General features: G+C 41.1%; 1 protein-coding gene and 1 long non-coding RNA gene across 2 annotated transcripts in view; one reads left to right on the top strand and one right to left on the bottom strand.

Annotated features, from left to right (window-relative positions):
* Positions 1–21,670, top strand: part of LOC310665022 — a 372,424-nt gene that overhangs the window by 209,770 nt on the left and 140,984 nt on the right. The gene's annotated exons all lie outside the window — the stretch shown is intronic.
* LOC310660400 (von Willebrand factor D and EGF domain-containing protein-like) overlaps positions 1–21,670 on the bottom strand; it is a 204,295-nt gene that overhangs the window by 118,415 nt on the left and 64,210 nt on the right. Inside the window, exons 7-12 of the mRNA XM_083405101.1 lie at positions 19,291–19,426; positions 16,471–16,688; positions 13,221–13,294; positions 10,796–11,072; positions 8,013–8,227; positions 2,334–3,286 (exon numbers count right to left, since the gene is read on the bottom strand). Of these exons, the coding sequence (XP_083261227.1) occupies positions 2,334–3,286; positions 8,013–8,227; positions 10,796–11,072; positions 13,221–13,294; positions 16,471–16,688; positions 19,291–19,426 (1,873 nt within the window). The remainder of the gene's footprint in view (positions 1–2,333; positions 3,287–8,012; positions 8,228–10,795; positions 11,073–13,220; positions 13,295–16,470; positions 16,689–19,290; positions 19,427–21,670) is intronic.

Raw genomic sequence — 21,670 nt, 5'->3', positions numbered from 1 at the left:
AACTCTGGGGTTGCGGCGCTCATCTCGCTTTATTGGCCGAGGGAGCCGGCATACAGCTTCTGGGTCATGTGACCAGCATGACTAAGCCACTTGTGGCGAACCACAGCAGCGCACAGAAACGCCATTTACCTTCCCACTGGAGCGGTACCTATTTATCTACTTGCACTTTGACGTGCTTTCAAACTGCTAGGTTGGCAGGAGCAGGGACCGAGCAACGGGAGCTCACCCCGTCATGGGGATTCGAACCGCCGACCTTCTGATCAGCAAGTCCTAGGCTCTGTGGTTTAACCCTCAGCGCCACCTGCATCCCATCTGTTTATATGTATGCATGTGTATTTCTCCGTTATTATCTGCCATTTAAAGTTTACCTGGGCCTAGATAACCCTCAGGTGGCTATACTGGCAGCAACACATCTTCCCATGATACATCTACCACAGCTTAAAAGAGAGCACAATAATATTATTTGTCATAAGTTCAGGCTATCACTCTAACAAGTGCAACTGTTTATTATTTCCTTATCTCTGTTGTAGCACCCAAGTGGTTAATATGTATCTGGAGGACTGTGTGTGAATTGGGTGAGTGATCTTTAAGATGAAGCTTCCTTTTATGAGAAAACAACACGCAATCTCAGGTGTATTATGGAAAACTGAAAAAGCAAATGTTAAAGGTTTCCCAGGTCCATCAGCCTCACCTTTTGGAATGGCTGCTGTGCATTACCTTGACATTGTTTGTTGGAGATTTTGCCATCACTTTATAAATGAAATGGGGGGCGGGGGAAGAGAGAGTGACTCCCTTTGGCAGTCTCCTCTGATTTTGCAGTCTGATTCTCAGCTACTAGTCTCCATCTCGTGTAAGTGGACAGGCTACAACCACAAATAGCAATGTGGAAGCAAGTTATATTGGTATCAGTGGGATTTTCTCCTAAAAATGTGTGTTTAAGATTGAAGGGTTAGTTGGTCATTTTATAATATAATGTCAGAAAGTTAAAATATCAGGAAACAATAAGAAGAAGAAGAAGAAGAAGAAGAAGAAGAAGAAGAAGAAGAAGAAGAAGAGATGAGAATCAAAGTTCCCTACAAAACTGAACTATTTTTAAAAAAGAAAAGAATACTGCTTTTCATCTGTGGGATAATGTAAACATTTTTAAAAATTGATCAGAATTGGTTGTCATACAAGTTAATTTGATTTGAAGCCAAATTTATAAAGGGTGTGTGTGTAGAATAGGAGCCAACTCCTAGGAGCTGAGGTCCTTTTGGTCTTGCCCAATAAAATATTTGAGGGGGTCGTCCCCCATCAAAGTTGATGGGCATTGCCATTCAAATAGTGTGTGCATGCTGCGTCTTGTGATTGATTATGTGGGGCAGGGCTTACCTGCCCCCTCAATATTTTATTCAACTTGGCACCCCTGGCGTGTAGTGACTGTAGGTGTCACATGTTCCGACTGCCTGGCACCTGACATTTTGCACCAGTTGGTGTTTCTAACCACCTTTAAAGGTAGCCCCACATAGAGTGCATTAGATTAATCCAGCCTGGATGTCACTAGTGCATGGATAACTGAGGTGAGATCCATCCTCTGCAGGTAAAGTTGCAATTGACAACTCTGAGCTGGTTAGAAAATAAATAGCTTGAGCTTGTAAAAAGGAGGAGTCCAATTGGTTATGGATCAGTTGCAAACCTCCTTCTAGAATAGGTGGTTCCCCTACCCTCAACATCCTTATCTTGTCTGGCTGCCGCTGCAACTTGTTTGTCCTGATCCAGCTCAAATTTGCCTCCAGACATCAGTTCATTCAATAGCCTCCATGGAATGAGTAGATGGGGAAGAAAGGTAGAACAGAGTGTCGTCTGTGTACTGATGACATCACAGTCCACACCTCCAGATAGTCACCCCCAATATTGTGATATAGATGTTAAAAGGTTGTGGGGAGAATGAAGCCCCAAGGCACCTCCACCCCCACCCGTGCAACTGAGCCTTCTGAAATTAGTATAACATCTGTGTTGGGGACTCTCTTTTTTTTAGGAGTTTGTTTTTGTAGCATGGGGATGATAAGAAAGAAAATCACTTCTCTCAAACCAGTTTGTTTAAGGGAATTGTCAAATCCATTTTTGCAAGTTTACCAAGGTAAACTTGCGTGCACAAACCCACACGCCTCCAGAGCAGCCAGCCAGGTATTGCGATCAGCTTGTCAAGGTCAAAACCTGATTATTAATTCATCATAGGTCTTAACTAGTGAAGCTGTTTGAAGAGCAAATTGCTCTCTGCAGATGTTCCATTAAGTCAAATGCTACAGGAAGATACACAGGTTACGAACAAACATAATTCTTTTCTTACTCACTTTTGGCGGTTGTACAGTCATGGGAAGTGTATCCTTCAAAGCACTGGCATCCCCACATACTGCACTGCCCATGTCCATTACAGAGATTGGGGCACCTGAGAGCTCTGATTATTTCTTTATGTGCAGTAGGTAGCTCACTTGTTGAATTGAACCACATAGTTATGTTTTCCAGCACCTTTTTTTCACAGGAATTTTCCAGAAATGCAATCATTGATGCTCCCCATGTGAGGTCATCCTTGCTTTGTACATCCAAAAGGCACATTTCAATGGCCACATCCAGCTGGGTGCCCAAAAGCCCTTTACAAGCCAAGCCAATGGGAGAGGTTTCAAGAACCTTCTGACAGCTTGCTAAGGCTTTTGCTGAGGTTAGGCCACTTGGAGTAGGCCATGTGACCTGAACTTTAGGCCGCCTCCCTTCAAAATAATCTTCTGGGAAAAAGTAGGTGAAACTTTCCAAGTCAGCCTGACTCAAGCTTTGAGAAGAGGAAGCAGATAAGGATTCCCAGTAAGCTTCTTGTCTTTTTTCTCTTGATAGCTCTTTCCAATGATCAGAAGACTCAAAATATGTTTCATTTCCTGATTTTTTCAATGAGATGTTTTGACCAATTGGGTTTAAAAGGCCATTGGGGCTGTCTTTCTTTTTGGTTGCCTGAGGCAAATGCCACTGCTCAAGAGATCTAGATGATAATATTCCATCAGCTAGGAATGCAGAATCAGCGTCCAAGTTAGTAGGATGTTCTGATGTGACATCTAGATATGGGATTACAGAATTGTAATCCACACGCTCATAAAAACAACCTAAAGATTCCGGGGGAGAATGCTGAAAAGTGTGTAGAGCATTTGCTGACTGTAAATACAGTGAATGCTCCTTCTGACACAGACAGTAATGTGTCCTCTTCTTCCATTCTGACAGTGGTGGAGTCTTGTCAAACAAACTCATCCCTGGAGCTATTCTGATAAAATAAAAGAGAAGCAGGTCAGAAAGTTAAAAAGGCTTGGTGCTCTCTCACTGATCAAACTTTCTTAGTTATTTATCTCTATAATAAAAATGTAAGTATATCATCACACAGCCTCTGTTGGAGGATTTGTAGTGCCAAGTCACAATTCTGGATTGGCATGACATCAGGGTGGGATAGGGAACCAAAAGTGAAGGCAGGCTGCACAGCACCCATGTCTGTTGCACGGGAGAAAAGGCAAGGGACACTGAGAGGGGAGAAGTGGTAGCTTAAAACAGCAGACTACTGAGTAAAGCAGAGCTGGAGGGAACTAAGAGGAAAATGGCCATTTCAAACCATGGCAGAGATTTAAGTAAACTACTCTGGAATATTTGAGGGCTCTACATCCTTTGTCTCTCACACATGTGGCAGCTGAAGAACTGAAGGAGAAGTTTGAGTAGAGTCAGAAGAGAGGTGATGGTGGCCTCACAATCGGGTGGCCGATGAAAAAGGTGTTTAGCAGTTGCAATATGTGGAAGGATGAAGATGCAAGTGGTTACTGGGGGGCGTCTGTGTGCAAGAGGTGTGTGCAAAAGGAGAAGGAGAAGGCATGGGGGTGAAGGTAAAAATGTTGCAAAGCAAGGCAGCAGAAATAGAGTGAAAAGTGGCTTCTGAAATGGAGTTGGGAAGGTGAAAAGTGAGTTTAGTATTTGCATGGGATGGGAAAGGGAAACTCTATGGGGTTAACTTGGGGGGAATAGCAGGGGGTTGGTGAGTGCAGCAAAGAGGGTCTCAGCCCCTAGCATCCTCCATAATTATCTTGTAAAATACAGAAAATACACTGAAATACAATCAATATGAATACAAAATTCCACTTTTTTAAATTAAATAATAATAATCTGTGGCAGGTTTGTGCAGCCTGTAACATGCCAAGCCAAGTGCAACCTAGCACCCAGGTAACACTGAGGAGCCAATGAAAATTCATTTCATTGAACTTTCCACTGTAGCTGCTTGTTTCTTCAGCAATGCTGAAATGGCTGTGTTAAAACTTCAAAGAAAACTCCAGCTGCATGTACATTTCTCAAATCGCTTGCATTTTAAGTAGTCTCTCTCAGTAGAAATGTTTGAACTGAGAAAACATCCTATTGATGCAGAATGCCTGCTAACCCAGCCACTCTGCTACCTAAGAATTCTTCCTCCTCTTCACATGTACATCTCTCTCCCCCCCTACCCCCTGGTTTTTGGTCATAGCTTATCTTGCCTAGAGAGCAAGAAGGAGTTGCATTTTAATCTGAAAATATTCCAAGTTGTCTCCCCCATGACAGCTATAATATGAAAAACACAGAGCCCCAATATTCTACAGTATAATCAATGATCTCTAAGAAAATGAACCCTTCTTTTCCCACACATTTCCTTCCTGAATGGGTGAATATAATTGAACATCGCACATGATCATATAGTCTGCACATGTGCACCAGTACATCCAATCAATATTCCACATTTTTAGGACTTCAATCCATTTAATTCACCACAGGAACAGTCATTCACACAAATATCTGTACATGTGTATGGCATAATGCATAAACTTCCCTAGAGTGATAACCAGAGATCACAGGAGTACTTAGCATCCTGCCAAAAGCTGAGGAGAAATGTACCGTCCATCCATCTATCAGTGGATATGTATACACACAGCCATAAAGTACATTGTCTGCCTTCTGTGCTATCTCTAGTATATCAATAAACTTACAGGACAAAATGATTTCTTTAAAAGGGGTTGGGGTGCTGAAAGAGGAAGGAGCAAAACAACAACAACAACAAACGACTGTGCTTTAAAAACTGCCCACGCTGTCTGCTTAATGTGCAGGTATGGACACTTGCAGAGATGTCTACAAAGTGTTTTTGGAAAACTCCAAAGCACAGCATTTCATAGGCTGAAGTGTGTACATAGTGCATACCTGGTCAGAAACAAGGAGAGTTTTACAATTCTCCTTAGCATTTAATAGGACATTATAGATGAGATTACTGCTTTACATAATGGTTACATCATAAATGATTACTTGGCAAAGGTCATCAGCATTTATCCTTTGGATTAAAAAGCAACAAGGAAATAATTGGAGTTTAAGGCAGCTTTGAGTCCACATGCAAAACACTTTTTAAAGAAGGTGAAATAACATCAATCAGAGAAGGAAAGTGGTCTCCCCTCCACTTGCAGCTGAAGCAAAAAAAGGGGGGGGGGTTGTATGACTGTATTCAATCCCAAGACTTCATACTAAACAAATGGTCAGTGGAATAGTGGCTTTTTAAAAGGGGGCATGTACCTACAACCTCCATTGCTGGATTGGGCTGTGGAATTGTGCATGTAGCACATGTAGTTTTTTCACCCAGCTAGGGATAAATGCAAGAAAGCTTCCTTCAACATGTATATAGGCTCTAGCTGTATAAGGTAATAGAAGTATTCAAAATAATGCCCTTGAACACTTATTTACTCCAGTGGCTAACAGGAAAAACCATGAATTCCTCTGCTTGGATCTTAAAGTATGAACATGCATTGGTGAGATGAAGATAACAAACTGTTATCAGCAGGGTTGTAGCAACAATCTTAGAATTCAGCTGGAACTTATTATTGCAATTCTAAACTCTTTTTTATTTTTGCAGGAAGTATGTAGTGCTTTAAACAGCTATGGGACACCCTCAGTTTTACAGCTGCAACGAACAATGGCTGTGGGAATAAGAGAACAGAACTAGCAGTAGGCGAACTCTCCAACTGGTCCCTGGTGAATGGAGGTGCTGAAGTTCCAAGTGCTTGAAGGCAGCTAATTGAAAATGCTTTACTAGCTTCCATCTCCATTACTTCTACCTGATTTCATAAACATGCTAGCAGTTTGAAAATCTGGAGAGCTTCATTATTTATATGAACAACATTGCTGTGTTTTCTCAGTGATTTTCACAAATGACACCTAAATCGTCTGTTTCATTTCCCACATCTGTAGTTCAGATGTAAAACCTATACTGAATACAACATAAATCCCTGAATTAACAACATCCACAAACAGTGTGTCCTGGGCTAATAGATATGACTTTGGGGTCTGAAGCTGTGTTCCAGACCCTTTTAATCCAGCAAGTGTTATAATTTAATCAAGGCTTCTAATTCCTAGAATATCCAAGCTATGAAGGTGAAAGCCTGGGTGATGAGCCATTGAGGAGGATTAAGGGGCTCAGTGTGAGACAGCGAACGGGTTGGGGGGCCCTCCTTCAATAGATAAAGCCAGTTTTGGAGCAGTAACACGATCTGGAAGGAAAGCAGCAAGCTGGGGAGAGAACTAGAGCAACATTTGAGAGCAATGTTTGATTTCTGTTTTTATCCAAGGTTGCGGCTATGTGGAAAACAAGACCCTTTTTGGGGTGTTGATGCCATGAACCCCTCCATAATAGGTTCAGGTTCTAGAAAGTGCCCTAAGGAAAGTTGAACCTAGAATGGCCTGGCATGTGCTGCAAATCCATGTTGTACAAATCAGTCCTAATGAGGGAGTGTTGATATTGAAGGACAGGTACAGGTTGGTTCATGAAGACTTTGGCTCAAAGCATAAATGACTGAGTGTGTGCTGCTCCTGTCCACCACACACCTCCCACAATGTGTGATGTGAAGGCTTTGCACAGAGGTCCGAAAATGTGATGAGAGCAAGTCATTACTCGCTGCACTCAGAAAAAGGAGGGCAGGTAATGATTTATGTTCTGAGCCTTGTCATATAATTTTGAAACCCGTAGGTCACACATTGTGAAGGGTACATAGTGGCGGTAAGGGGCAGAGGTTCACTATTCCACCACAGAAATGATTCTGTAGGGGTGCTGAATTCTGCAGCATTTTGGACAGCAGAAAGAAGCAATGCTGCTCCATTAAAACTCCTGACTACAGAACCCAGAATTGCTTCTGCAAGTTGCTGCATGTGTTCACCTTAATAGTCACATTCTTCCTGCATTATATTGGACTGTGGAGCTTTAGTACTTCCCAAGTGCTTGGTCACAGCTAAAGATGCTTCAGAAGATGTGTGGGAAACCTCTGGCCCTCTAGTTGTTGCTGAACTACAACTCCCAGGCCATACATGCTGGGGCAGCTTGGAATTATAGTTCAGTGACATCAGGAGGGTTAAAGATGCCCCACACTTGCTTTAGAAGAAGAATGAGGGTGTTTGGATTCCACTTTTGGAAGTTCTCTGAAATGGAAGGTGCCTATACTCAGTCCTCCAGCTGGCATTTGAACAGCCATATCAGATGGTTTTTATACGTCCTATTTATTTAACAGAACAGGCTTCTTAAATATTAACGTTTCATGCTACGCACTTTGCCACATCTTGTCAAAATCTGTCTTTGAATCCCACAGCCATGTACTTGGCATCAGCGTACAGAAATTAAAGAATAGAGGAAATATGAAAGCCTTCGATTTCTGCCTTCTGTCCCTATTTTACATTTTCCTGGATGGCTGGGAACTGTCCTTTGTAACAGCTCAGAAGGATCTCAGGGCAGTTGGCAATGTGACGTCATTTGTGAATATGAAACTTCTCTCTAGCAGTAGCTGAAAATGTGTATTATTTGAGGGGTCTTGAAGGCCAGTGCATTTTCTTTTGTCACTGCAGCTCTGTGCCGGATCATTAAACGAACACTTTTTGAACAGCTTGTATAGAATGCACTTATAATGGCGATTCATTTTTCGGCGCATCCCTTACCATTGAAAATCTCCTTTCCTTACCTCCAAGCTTTTATGAAGTCCTCCTCAGACGTGTTATTCTGGCGAGAAAGTAAAGGGCTCCCATCAGGCCCATGGAAGTCATTCTGACTGTTTCTGTCAAAGATGCCACATAAACCTCTGGTGCTATTAAAATCAATGCTTGGTGCCCTTACTGTCAAACTCATTCCCCAGTCGCTCACATCAGCTCGAACAAATGCTCCTGAAGGGAATGAGATCTGGAGAAGGAGCAAATCTGGTGAATATGAACTCCATCAGCAAGTGTGTGTGTGCGTGCGTGCGTGCGTGCGCACCAGCCAGTGCTTGAATTTTGGGAGAAGCCTTAATGAAAGCTACAAGCCATGCAAACTGAGTCCCCCTCCCACATTTTTTGCCAAATCTTTCCCGATGTAACCTTTAAGCAGCAGCTAAGAGGATCCATATAAAAAACACCCCATAAATTAAGCATCAAAGCAGAGACATGCACACACAATAACATGTCATACGCACAATAAAAAATAAGTTGAGACCTGCTATTGGCATCAGTAATCCACAGTGCAATATATCTCAGAAGAAAGCTCCATTGAGTTCAAGAAGTCTTACTCCCAGGTAACCTGCATGTCACTTTCAGGTTCCAATCCTGTGCACACTTACATGGAAGTAAGCTCCACTGAAGTCAGGGTACTTACGTCTGATTAGACCTTCATATGCTTGCTCTCTTATTTATACTGAACATGATTATTTAAAATTGTATTTACCATTAGGATCTCTTTTTCTTGATGCTGATAGAGGGAGAAGTACAGTGGTACCCCAGTTTACAAACTTAATCCGTTCCAGAAGTCCATTCTTAAACCAAAACCGTTCTTAAACCGAGGTGCACTTTCCCTAATGAGGCCTCCCGCCACCAGTGCCCTAAAGTTCGCAAACCAGGATACTATTTCTGGTTTTGCGGAGTTTGTAAACTGAATAGTTCTTAAACAGGGCTGTTCTTAAACTGAGGTACCACTGTAAATCCCTTCAGGTAATTATCATTTCAAATTAGTGATTATATCATTTCCAAACCAGTAATAGTTGACTAGTGGAAACTGCCAACATGACAATAAGATCACGTCTGTGATTTTCCTTGGGAAATGGTTATATATATATATATATATATGGCCAATACTTTTAGAATATTCCTTGTAAGACCAATTCACACAGGAAATGATTGTATATTAAACTGAACAGAACAGTTGTCTCATTATAGAAATGGCTTAGGTTGTTCCTTTGAAAGTGGGGGAAATCATATTCAGATCAAGGTGGGAAATGGGACAGCTTTTTATTCTGAAAACATTGAGTTAGTTTTGATCATGTGAGGACTTAAGCCTGATGGAAATTCCTCACAGTTGTAAGATGCACACACACCACACATTTAAAGCACATTATTACCCCAAAGAATCCTAGGAACTGCAGAGCGACAATTTGCAGCACCCATGGCAAACTGCCATACCCATAATTTTTTCCAGGGAAATAATGTGCTTTAAATGTATGGTGTGTACACAGCCATATTACCACATGTTTCTCTAGGTTTGTGTTTCATTTTATAGCCTGCCTTTCTTCTGGGATTCAAGGTAGTGCCCTCTTCATCTTAGGAGCCAATGTTTCTTCAGTACATTAGTATGTCAACAGTACGGCATTTAGACTGTGAGGCAATCCCTATGATAGTGTTGTTTTGTGGCACCCTCCTCCTTCTGAAATTAAGCCATTTCTGTATGTGCACAGGCAAGGAACCCATCTGAAACCTAGGCTTAAAAATTATCTCTCTTGTATCACTAATCACTGCCCTGGATATTTCTCCTGTTGTTGGGATGTTGAGACAAGCCACCCTCCACCAAAGCAGCATAGGCAAGCTGATATAGAGTGAAGTGTTCCTCTAGATACCCATACCCCAACCTATTTATGGCTTTGTAGGTCAACACTAGCACCTTGAATTCACCCAGAAACAGTTCAGGATCAGTGTTGTGTGACCCGTGTTATTATTGAACTAGGTAGCAGTCCCCAATGAGGGTTTTTTTGCTTTGTTAAGTGTTCTTAAATAATTAATCCTATTTACTGTTGGTCATTTGGTTCTGTATTTTATGATTCTATAATATTTTAAAGGTTTTACTTGATTTTGGATGTATATTACCACTATATATTTTTTTTTCTTTTGAATTAGTGCTGTATAAATAGTCTTATAATGAATGAATGAATGTGGTATCAACAATGTTTGCATGTGGGGGGAATACCAGGATGTTGGCTTCCACATCAGCAATGCCATGGATCGATGATTTTTCCTGGTCTGACATGGATTTAAAACTTACTTGTGCTCACCTATAATTGGTCAGGCACCAATCCCTTCACTTGGATCTAATCATTCTTTCCATTAGCTTGGCTGGACACAAACCCTACTGTAATCAGTAAATCAGCCAAGTCAGAGAAATCCTTTGCTTTATCAAAGACCATAGTGGCTGCTCGGTAAAAAAAGGCAAGCTTCTTGTAATGAGACAGAATGTGACTTGCTCAGTACCACCATTGAGCTTGTGGCTAAGTCAGGGCTTGAACTCCTGCTATGATGTTTTATGGGCAGTATTTTGTCCATTGGAAGACACTTCTTAGCCTTACACTGAGTGGAATTTACCTCATCTAGGACAGCCTAATACACACCAGTGGTTGGCCATTCAACCTAGCAAGGGATATTTGAACTTTTGCACTGCTTTTTTTACAAAAGTAATCTCTCTCATTGGTAATTATCAAAACCAAAACCCAAATAAATTTGAGATACGTACAGTAATTTTTCTCCCTCCATAGGACTCCATGATTCTGACATTTGGTTGTGACGAGGCTTTGATGCTTTTAATTGCCAATTGAGGTTTGGTTTCCAGAAACTGCCCATTGCACATATCAAAGATGACGATATCATTATCTTCCCATGCGGCAACACCACAGTTACAAGCAAAGGCAAGATGGCGGTTGCTGCAATGCCACTGACGCACATGCACCTCAAACACTCGGTTCAGACTTCTGTACAGCACAAAAGTTCCAGTCATGTAGCTGTCATAACGCCTAAGCAATCAAGAGAACAACATAAAGGAAGGATTTACTCACAGTTTGTTAGCTGCTCATTTTTACCCTAACCAACAAGGCTTCCTAATTAGACCAGTTTGGTGGCTGGCCTCAGAGGGGAAAAAAAATAAACTCTTGGTGAAGAAACACTTTTTCATCAACATAAGCAAACTAATACCACCAGAGTTATTAGCTGGGAGTGCATAAGAATTCATGTGAGGAGCTCATAGCTGCCTGAGAGCTGCTGCCATGGCAACAGGCATGGATAAGGAGGATAAACATTTGATAAAAGTAAATAGGAAAATATCTCTGCCTCTGGGCCTTAATAAATATGTTTTAGTTGTAACTGGATGCTTTACAGCATGATGTTCTTCAAAGCAAAACCAGCGCTCAAATAATATCTTCTGTGACTAATCACCCACTTCGACAAGGTTGACTATGACTAGGTGAACATTTCAAATGAAAAATTAGGGCTCTGCCAGAATTGCATTAAAATGAAGTCATATCCCCCCCCCCTTTAGAACATCTTGGCTGTAAACATAAGTTTTACTCTTAACTGGATTCTCAGCTGGCAAATGGCCATGTCTGGAACAATTTGTCAGTTTTACTCTTCACTGTTGCATGAGCTCAAGTCTACTAGGGTTCACTGAGAAGCTGATGATGTTCTTGCTCTGGAACGCATGCCAGCATGGTGGCTGCAACACACTCTGCATTTAGCTATGGATGACATAAGCTGATGTGGTTACGTGAGTGTTGATTCCATGCAAAATGCTCACCGAAGATTGGCTTTTTCCATACGGCTGAACAAGATGCTTTTCAAAAGCAACTGACATAGAAGGCTCTTATTCCTGTGGCAGTCTAACCTAATAACAATCACTTGGAAATTTCATTGAAATTAATGGAACATTTTGGAGCAAACATGCTAAGGATCACAGTTTCCTAGATTTCAGTGTTACTGCATAATGCTATGAACAGCCATCTTGTGGGATGGGATGAGACAAAAGGGTCAACGTGATCGTCTGTCAAAACTTGCTATGAACCAAGGAAAATGTATTGGAAAAAATTCTAGCCATACTTACATTAGGCTTAATTCTCATAAAATGTTATCCCTTTGCTTTGAATATATTCAAGAAAAATGTCCTGCTTCTATAATGTCATTCCCACACTTCAATGGAGGCGCATTTGCCACCCTCTTCCCTTCTTAAAAGATGACTCAAGAGGTGCAAGGAGATAAATAGTTACCACTCTGATGGGAAGGCAAACGGCATTTCCATGCGCTGCTCTGGTTCACCAGATGCGGCTTAGTCATGCTGGCCACATGACCAGTTTGTCTGCAGACAAACATCAGCTCCCTCGGCCAGTAAAGTGAGATGAGCACCACAACCCCAGAGTCGTCCGTGACTGGACTTAACAGTCAGGGGTCCCTTTACCTTTACTTTGCCTACTTCCAAAAGGCCACAGATAGTTAAAGGCCAAATACCTGGTTATAGAGGAAAGTTTTTGCCTGGCACCTAAATATATGTATTGAAGGTGCCAGGCAAGTCTCCCAGGGGAGAGCATCCACAAACAGGAAGCCACCACAGAAAAGGCCAATTCTCATGTTCCCACCCTCTGGACCTCTTGTGGAGGGGGCACACAAAACCAGTTTATATGTCCAGGAGTGTGCACACTATACCTTTAAAAGTACATCTGAAGAACAATCTTTCCACCAAAGAATTCTGGGCACTGCAGTTAACCCTGCACAGAGTTGGAATTCCCAGCAGCTCTTAAGAAATTGTACCACCTATAGATCTTTGAGGAGGAAAATATGCTTCAAATGTGATTTAAAGGTATAGCGTACACACAGCCTTAATTAAATCCTCATTTGCAGAAGCTATTGGAATTTAGTTAATCTAGTTAATTGGTTTGTTGTTACATTGTAATAGCTATAACTATCATCCTATTTTCTGGTCTCACGAGTCTTTCTGGGTGTGACAGCAAATGCTAGACACTTGGAAGGCATTTTTTCCACGTGTGTGTTTAACGTCCCTTGGATTCTGCACTACAGCATTTACTGTAAACTCATAAAATAGCATCCTAGATAGCTGAACAGAATACTAAAGCATATCATTATTGTGAAGCCAAATAGCTTCATGAAAGAATACTCACCATCCATCAAATGTGATGATGTGTGGATCAGTCAAAGAGTAGCAGTTCTCTGTGGGGAGGTCTTGAACTGTGACCTAGTTAAAATGAGATGTGTAATGCATACAGTCTCTGAGGCAGAGCTCCATTTTTTATTTTATTTTTTACTCATAAAACATTATGGGCTGTATTTGACTTTTATGGGTGAATGAAACAAAATGTGACTTTTAAAGTGTGTTACAGGATCAGTATTTCCTGTGTTTTACTTATTATCATTACTTATTTTATATGCACCCAGCAAGTATATAAAGGCTATATAATTTATTTCTTCTAGGTAAACATCAGCAAAAAAACAAGTCTCTCCCTGCCCATCCAAAAAAAGTTTACAATAAAAAAGTTTTTAACTGGAAGTGTGTGAAATCTAGAATCCTGAAAAGCAAAGCAGGGATCAATGAATCAATTATTTCTGATCCATGTCATTTTTGCATGTGCTTACTAATGTCATTAGTTTCTGCATTAATCTGAGAGTTCTTAAAAGCCACAAGAAAATTCACATGTAAGTATGATGGTTGCATCTAATTAAATACTCTGAAATTAATGGATTTAACATATTCAGGTTCATTCATTTCAGTAGGTCTGTTCTGAGTGTGGCTACTGTCAGCTACAACCCTGGTGAAAGACAAATTTTCAGATGATATAAAACTGGAAGGTGTAGCTGATACCTCAGAAGACAGAATCAGTATTGAAGATGCTCTTAACAGATTGCAGAGCCAAAGGTAGCAAAATGAATTTCAACAGGGACAGACATAAGGTTCTACACTTATGCAGGAATAATCCAATGCACAAATATAGAAGAAGAAGAAGAAGAAGAAGAAGAAGAAGAAGAAGAGGAGGAGGAGGAGGAGGAGGAGGAGGAGTAGTAGTAGTTTGGATTTGATATCCTGCCTTTCACTCCCCTTCAGGAGTCTCAAAGCGGCTAACAATCTCCTTTCCCTTCCTCCCCCACAACAAACACTCTGTGAGGTGAGTGTGGCTGAGAGACTTCAGAGAAGTGTGACTGGCCCAAGGTCACCCAGCAGCTGCATGTGGAGGAGCGGAGATGCGAACCCAGTTCCCCAGATTACGTGACTACCGCTCTTAACCACTACACCACACTGGCTCTCTAGGATGGGTGACATTGGCAACTGTCCATGTGAAAAGGATCTAGGGGTCATAGTAGACCATAAACTCAGCATGAGTCAACAGCGTGATTCACCAAGTGGGTGGGAAGCTAATGCCATTCTAAGTTGCATCAACAGATGCATAATGTCCAGAAGGGAAGGAACAGTGCTACCTTATCCAGCCTTGGTCAGACCCAACCTGGAGTACTGTGTCCATTTCTGGACACCAGAGTTTAAGAAGGACATTGACAAGCTGAGACATGTGCAGAGGAGGACGACCAAGATGGTAAAGGGTCTGGAAACCAAGCATTATGAGAAATGGTTGAGGGAGTTTAGCCTGGAGAAGAGAAGACTGAAAGGTGATATGATGGCGATCTACAAATATCTGAAGGGAAGTCACATCAATGTTGGAGCAAGCTTGTTTCAGGAGCAGATTTAGTGCCGTTTGAGCAATGTGCAAGCACTGGGCACTGAGCCGAGGGGTCACTGTTTCAAAACCTGGTAAGCAAGGAACTGGGCTTTGGGAAGGAGGAGTGAGGCTCTGACAGAATCCTGGAATCCTCCTGCCTCCTTCTCAAAGCCTAGTTAGCACTTTCTCCGCTTTAAGAAGGAGGTGGAAGGGCTCCAGGATCTTCTCAAATCCCTTGTGCTTCCTTCCCAAAGCTGGGCACCTCCAGGGGAGGGGAGTTGCCAAATTTTGGCTTTGCCCAGGGTGCCATAGTACCCAATTCTGCTACTCCAAAGGGTGGGACTAGAACCAATGGATTAAAATTCCAGATAAACATTAGGAAGAAGTTTCTGGTGGCAAGAGCTGCTTGACAGTAAAATGGACTATCTCAGAAGGTGGTGCACTTATATGGAGGTTATTAAACAGGCTGGATAGCCATCTGTTGGGGATTCTTTCGCTGTGATTCCTGCATTGCAGGGGGTTGGACTAGATGACCCTTAGGATCCCTTCTGACTCTACACTTCTATGATTCTATGATATTTTAAAAGTAGGTTCTTCCAAACAAAATTTTCGGAAAATACACATTTTAAAAACAAGGTTTTTTACATTTTTTTGAGCCAATAATTGGGTATGAACAAAGATAAATACTAAGTTCTGATCAGAACTGCACATCAATCCAATATCTGGTCTGTTCATATCAGAATTCATAAAGATCAAATTTGTCAAGCAAAATCTCCTTATATAATGAGTTGCTTTGTTAGCGTGGCAATGTGAAACTTTCCCCATAACGCAAGAAGCAGATATCTGACTGAAATTAAGGCACTTGTTTAAAAAAATCAATTTCAAAACCAGAAGTATTACATAGGGTATATTCCAACAGTAGTTCATTATCATATTTAGAAGCAAGCAATTATTGGCTCTTTTGACCTTTACATGTTATAGTATGTAGTTTGAATTAAATGACTTAGTGAAGATTTTTAACTAGACCCTGATCTTGGCTTCATTGTTGTAAGCTTTTAATATAATCAGATCAACTATATATCAGAACCTTGTTAGTAGATGGAACAACAAATTTGAGATTCAGTGTCAATGTCTACAAAGTGATACTACAGAGAGTTAAACATTGACATAGAATCTCAAGACACTTATTAGGATTTACCCCAGTAATTCCATTGATTCCTTTCAATTATGGTTGTGCGATCTTAGCTTTCTTGCTGATCATAAGAACTTAGTCATATGTAAATCCTATCAGACAATGAGACTTACTTTCAAATACATGTGTTTAGGATCATTGCCTTCGTCTGCACTCAAGCACACTTAAGATTGCTTCACACACATTTTTAGGTGTAGTGTTGTTTTTTTAACTTTATAGCTTCAAATGGGACATAATGGAACAAACATATACTGTATTTGAAAATAAAAAATATAAAAAAGTTACCCTCACTAGAGAGACATGATTAGCTGCAGTTCTCTGGCCTTATTCAGATTATCAAATGTGAAATTACTTGGGGTGGTTGGAGGGGAGAACATGATACAAGGGTACACATAAAGTAGATGGGGGGATTTTCTCTGGGACAGAAAAGTGAATTACAAATACAAAAATAAATAGGACAGCGATGCCTTGGTTAGAATGCTCCTATCAAACTCATTGTTTGTTTTAACCCACTTTGACATCCATTGGTGTATAATCCCGCCAAAGCGGCTCGCTCGTTTGGACTGGCTCCACTCTGATACAGCTGATGAGGTTTCCATCCTCGACAAAGTCATTCACAGCCCTTACAGTTAGCGAAGCTCTTGCACAGCTACCTTCCTCGCAGGGCATGTGTTCCAGAGCCACCTGGCATGCTGAGAGAGCGATGTCTGGGGACCTCCTTCCCAGATCATCTAAAATGCAAATATATTGGCATTCATAACTCTGTTGAGAAGTTAATAGCTAGGTTTTCTTTTTAATAAAAGGAAGATGGATGGTTTTCCATCTGTGATCAGAATAATTGTTGTTATTACAACAGCCAGACATGAACTCAAACAGAACCATTACATGCAAAAAATGACAGCAAGAAAAATACACACTTCTCTCTATATATTTTAAATCTCATATACCACCTCTCTCTCTCTCTCTCTCTCCCCTCCAAGAAAAGAAAAGAAAAGGGTTTCAGTACTCCATACTGGTAAGTACTAGCACAAAAAGGCCATATAAAAATATTACATATATCGCTCTATAGCTATAGGAGAAGAGAGAGAGAAGGATGGAATACATGTATTCAATACATGAAAATAGCAATACTTTGGCTGCAATCTTGTACTAGCTTACCTGGGAGTAAGCCCCATCTTGGGTAGGCATGTATATGATTGCAATGTTAACAACAGCAGAAAACCAAATCAAAATAGTGACAGTGATATCAGAAAGCCAATATCCCTCACAAACAGCTCAATTCCCTGGGTAATAAAATAGTCTTTATTTTCTTTCTAGAAACTTAAAGAACTTGATGAGTTTGCCTGTGGTTGGAGTTCACCAGAATATGCATCACAGCAGAAAACAAATCAAAACAGAAATCTCCTGTTTTACAGAATTCATCATGAGATTGCTTGAATTTGGAGGTCTCTTTCTGCATTTGTGAATGACCAATATTCACTATGCTTTTCAGTGCTGATATTTTAGCTTTTCTAGATGTGAAATAATAATAATAATAATAATAATAATAATAATAATAATAATAATACCCTGCCCATCTGGACAGCTTCCAACAAAATATTAAAATACAGTGGTCTGTTAAACATTAAAAGCTTCCCTAAACAGGACTGCCTTCAGATGTCTTCTAAAAGTCTGGTAGTTGTTGTTCTCTTTGACATCTGGTGGGAGGGCGTTCCACAGGGAGGGCGCCACTACCGAGAAGGCCCTCTGCTTGGTTCCCTGTAAGTTGGCTTCTCGCAGCAAGGGAACTGCCAGAAGGCGCTCGGTGTTGGACCTCAGTGTCCGGGCAGAACAATGAGGGTAGAGACGCTCCTTCAGGTATACTGGACCGAGGCCATTTAGGGCTTCAAATGTCAGCACCAACACTTTGAATTGTGCTCGGAAACATACTGGGAGCCAATGTAGGTTTTTCAATTTCAAATATGTCATTTAATCGATTTAAATCCGTGTTATATGTTTTACATCCAGCAGCCTCAAATATGAGCTGATTTTTTAAAAAAAGTATTTAAAAACCTATTCTATAGGTTTCTTCACATATTGCTTTCTGGCAGAAGTCATCTTCACTTTGCGGGGCTGAGCCTTGTCACAGGTGATGGATTGAGAAAATGTCTTTCTGCATAAGGACTCTTATATCAGCTTCCCAGCAGCAATACCTCATGCAAAAAATGACATTTCTGTCACTCTTCATACATTAAACACAATACTGACAATCTCTGTGTCAGATGAGGTAAAATGTGAAATGGCCTTTAGATCAAGGATCAGTTAAATAACACAAAGATATCAATACTCATGAAATGTTTATCCCCCATTTTAGAGGTGCATGGGGGATGCAGGGGAAGAGAAGGGGAAATTTGCAAGCAGGAGTCTGTTGCACAAATGGGGGGGGTGTCTGTGTGTGTGTAGCTCTCTATTTATTGAGGGCATTTCTGGATTGTGTGTGCTGCGTGTTGCTTTATTTATAATTTCAGGCTTCATCAGATGTTTCTTCTGAAGCATCAATAGTAAACTGTAGAACAGATTTACAACAGTGCACTCCTTTGAATGTTGACGTCTTTCTGCTGTGTTCAGTTGTTAGTGTGTTTAGAATTGCAGCCTAAGAGCTTTCAGTGATAAGGAGTAGTAGTTCCCGATAAGAAGAACCACCCATTATTTTTTAACCATCTAAGTAACATTGCAACCTGATCCTAATATTTATTGCACTAGTTAGGTATGAGTACACAGGATATGACATCTGCTACAGTGGCACAACTTCTCAAAGCAATGATATTTTTAAGCCATCACCAGGCTTCCAAAGAAATTACCCCAGTGACCAGCAACATAACAGGGCCAGATATTTAGAATCCTGGTTCCAATGTGCAATTATTATTATTATTATTATTATTAATCATTATTATATCGTTTTCTTCCATACAAATAGGTTCAAATCTTACAAATAAGAAACTAGTATTGAGAGGAAGTGATTGATCTAGCTAGTGAGTTTATTGCAGTAAACACACACACGTATACACACGTGTGTACACACCTTTGTGTACGTGACTATAAGTAATACCGTTATTAGTCAAATTAGCCTAAAACATTAAGCCAAACAGTTTAATGCACTGACCACAAGCTTTAAGTACTTTCCCCCCATCTCTCTGGTTTTATAGCCAATCACTTTGTTTGTCTTATGAAGCCCTCTAGCAGTAAATGATGGCGGTTCTCCTACCTATGCTATGCTCTTAGATTCATTACAGAGATTTCAGGGAAAGTCAGCAAAAGTGCTTGATCAAATGCTCACTGACATAAGACTCTTACCAGAATCCCCGGTAGTCAGCTGCAAAGTAATTTTACAGATGTCATCCTGGCCCAGACAGGTAATAGGGATGGTACTTAGGATTGTCAAAATATGCTCTTCACTATCTTCTGCAATTTGTATGGATTCTGGCACAAACTGGAAATAGAGACAGATGATCAGTCTTACACTGCACTCATATTAAGTCTTGGCCTGTTTTGATGGCAAATGGCCTCTGATTTAAGGCACAAGTGAATTTTCAGTTATTGCATCAGAAGTTTCCCTTTCAAGAAGGAGGAACATTTTCCCTGAAAAAGCAGGCAATATATAGATTTTTAAAAACATTTTTTTAAGGCTAATTTGGGGAGGGAGAATGAAGAGTAGTTTCCAAAATTTTGTTTTGTTTTTTATTAAAGATTTTCTTGATTTATAAAAGTATGTGCAATGTCTCTCTCTCTCGTATTTTTTTTATATGTAACATTTTTACAAATCAGTTTTATTTGTTGAGACATTAGGAAGAAAAGGGGGGGAAATGGGTGGGGTCAGATGGCGATGTTTCTGTTTTACTTAATATATATAGGGTTTGGTGTCAGCGTTGCTTGTGCAGGTTCTCTGCTGTTCACTTGTGTTCCTTTGGTGGTGAGAGAGGTTGGGGTTGGCCTAGGCTGTGGTTGTTTGTTTGTGATTGGCTGTGGTGATCTTTGTTTTCATGTGTGAGTGGGGTGGGTGGGTGTTTTGGATCAGGTTAGCCATATTGATTTGTATGCTGTTGGTGGATTATTGTCATTGTCTTGTTGGGCTTTTTCCAAGTTTTGAATCTCTGAAGGAAAGATACACCCCCAACTTTTGCCACCACTGCGCCCCCAACTTTTGCTAAACTTGTCAGCAGCCGGAGCACTTCCTCAAAATGTTGCCGCTTGGCTTTTCCAATCTGGGGAGTGGGACTCAATCAGCAATGTGTCACACGGAAATGCCCTGGCTTTTGCCAAACTTGGTAGGAGCCGGGATGCACCTTAAAACATAGCTGCTCGGCTTCTCTGCCTGGGGACAGGGAAGACAAGCGCCAATGGCACATGCCGGAATGCCTTCCTTTAGGCAGAAGAAGTGGTGGGGCAGGCAGAGCACTGCCCCTTGCACTTCCACTGCCTGAGGCAGGTGTTTCCTCCCCACCTCATGGGCGAGCCAGCTCTGCGGGATGGGATCCTGTTTGCACCAGGGAAGACCTCTCTAGGTGCAGGTGTGGCCACAGGTGCTATGTTGGTGACATATGGGCAATGTCTTGAGAAGTCACAGCTCCGTGGTATAGCATGTAGTTTTGCATGCGGAAGAGTCAGTGCCAAACTTCCCCTCAGAGATAGCAGAGCTGGGAAAGACCTGGATCTAAAGCTTTGGAGAGCTGCTGTGAGTGAGAATGCACAATAATGGGCTTGATGGGCAGACTCAGGATAAGGCAGCTTCTTGGGTTCATAACAGGAAAGGGGGGGAGGAGGCAGCTTCAAGTTGCTTTAGAGATGAATTATTTGCACCTATTGCTGTGCTTTTGCTTTGTTGAAACCAGTCACTAAGGAAAGGTTTTCACATGGTGTCTTATTCAGCTTTTGCCTTCCTTATTCTCTCTCACGACTTTGATAGCACGTTAAGAAGATCTGAGCTTGCTGCTACTCCAAGATAAGGTGAAATTGCTATTTTGGTGGCTCGCCGAGGTTTCTGCTTAGCTCTCAAACATTCTGCCAAATTAGCCACCGTAATTGCTTATTAAGTAAAAATTGCCTTAATTTCCTAATGTTACCTTTTGCTTTTGAACATCTTCAGTAATTACAAAATCATTTTCAGGAATAGCAGGGTAATTGTTTCTTATTTTTGATGCAGGAGAAAAAATCCTTTTGAAAAATCCTAATAACTAACAGCATGGAACCGATTTGCTCAGTGCAGAGCTACTAGTAAAAAAAAAAAAGTTAATTAAAATGTGCTGGGCTGTATATTAGGATAATTAGCTGGTCATATGGCTTGCACATTACTTTGCTTTCTATGTGTAAGGTAAAGGAGGGGACTAATTTATGCTAATGCATATGCTTTATGCAGAGTCCAGGACCAACCTGAGACATTTTGTTGCCTGAAGTGAAAGGCAAGATGACACCTCCCTGTTCCATGTACAAGAGCCAGCTAGGCAGACAGCTGAATCTTATTTCATTACTAGCAGTAGGACAGCAGCCTCCATTGCACTCCATGGCTGCCTTGTGTAGACAGCACAGAGGCAGACAAGACACACATCTCTATCTTTCAACACCTCCCTACTAATCCTCACCCTCAAGCAGCTACGTACTACCTCAAGCAGCTCCCTCACTCAACCTAATGGTAGGGTTGAGTGTGCAGAGTTTGGCCATTTGTTTCTCCATCTTGTTT

This window comes from Podarcis tiliguerta (genome assembly GCF_965153285.1).
Source record: "Podarcis tiliguerta genome assembly, chromosome: 1".
NCBI classification, from domain to species: Eukaryota; Metazoa; Chordata; class Lepidosauria; order Squamata; family Lacertidae; genus Podarcis; species Podarcis tiliguerta.
This window is presented reverse-complemented; position numbering and strand designations above follow the sequence as displayed.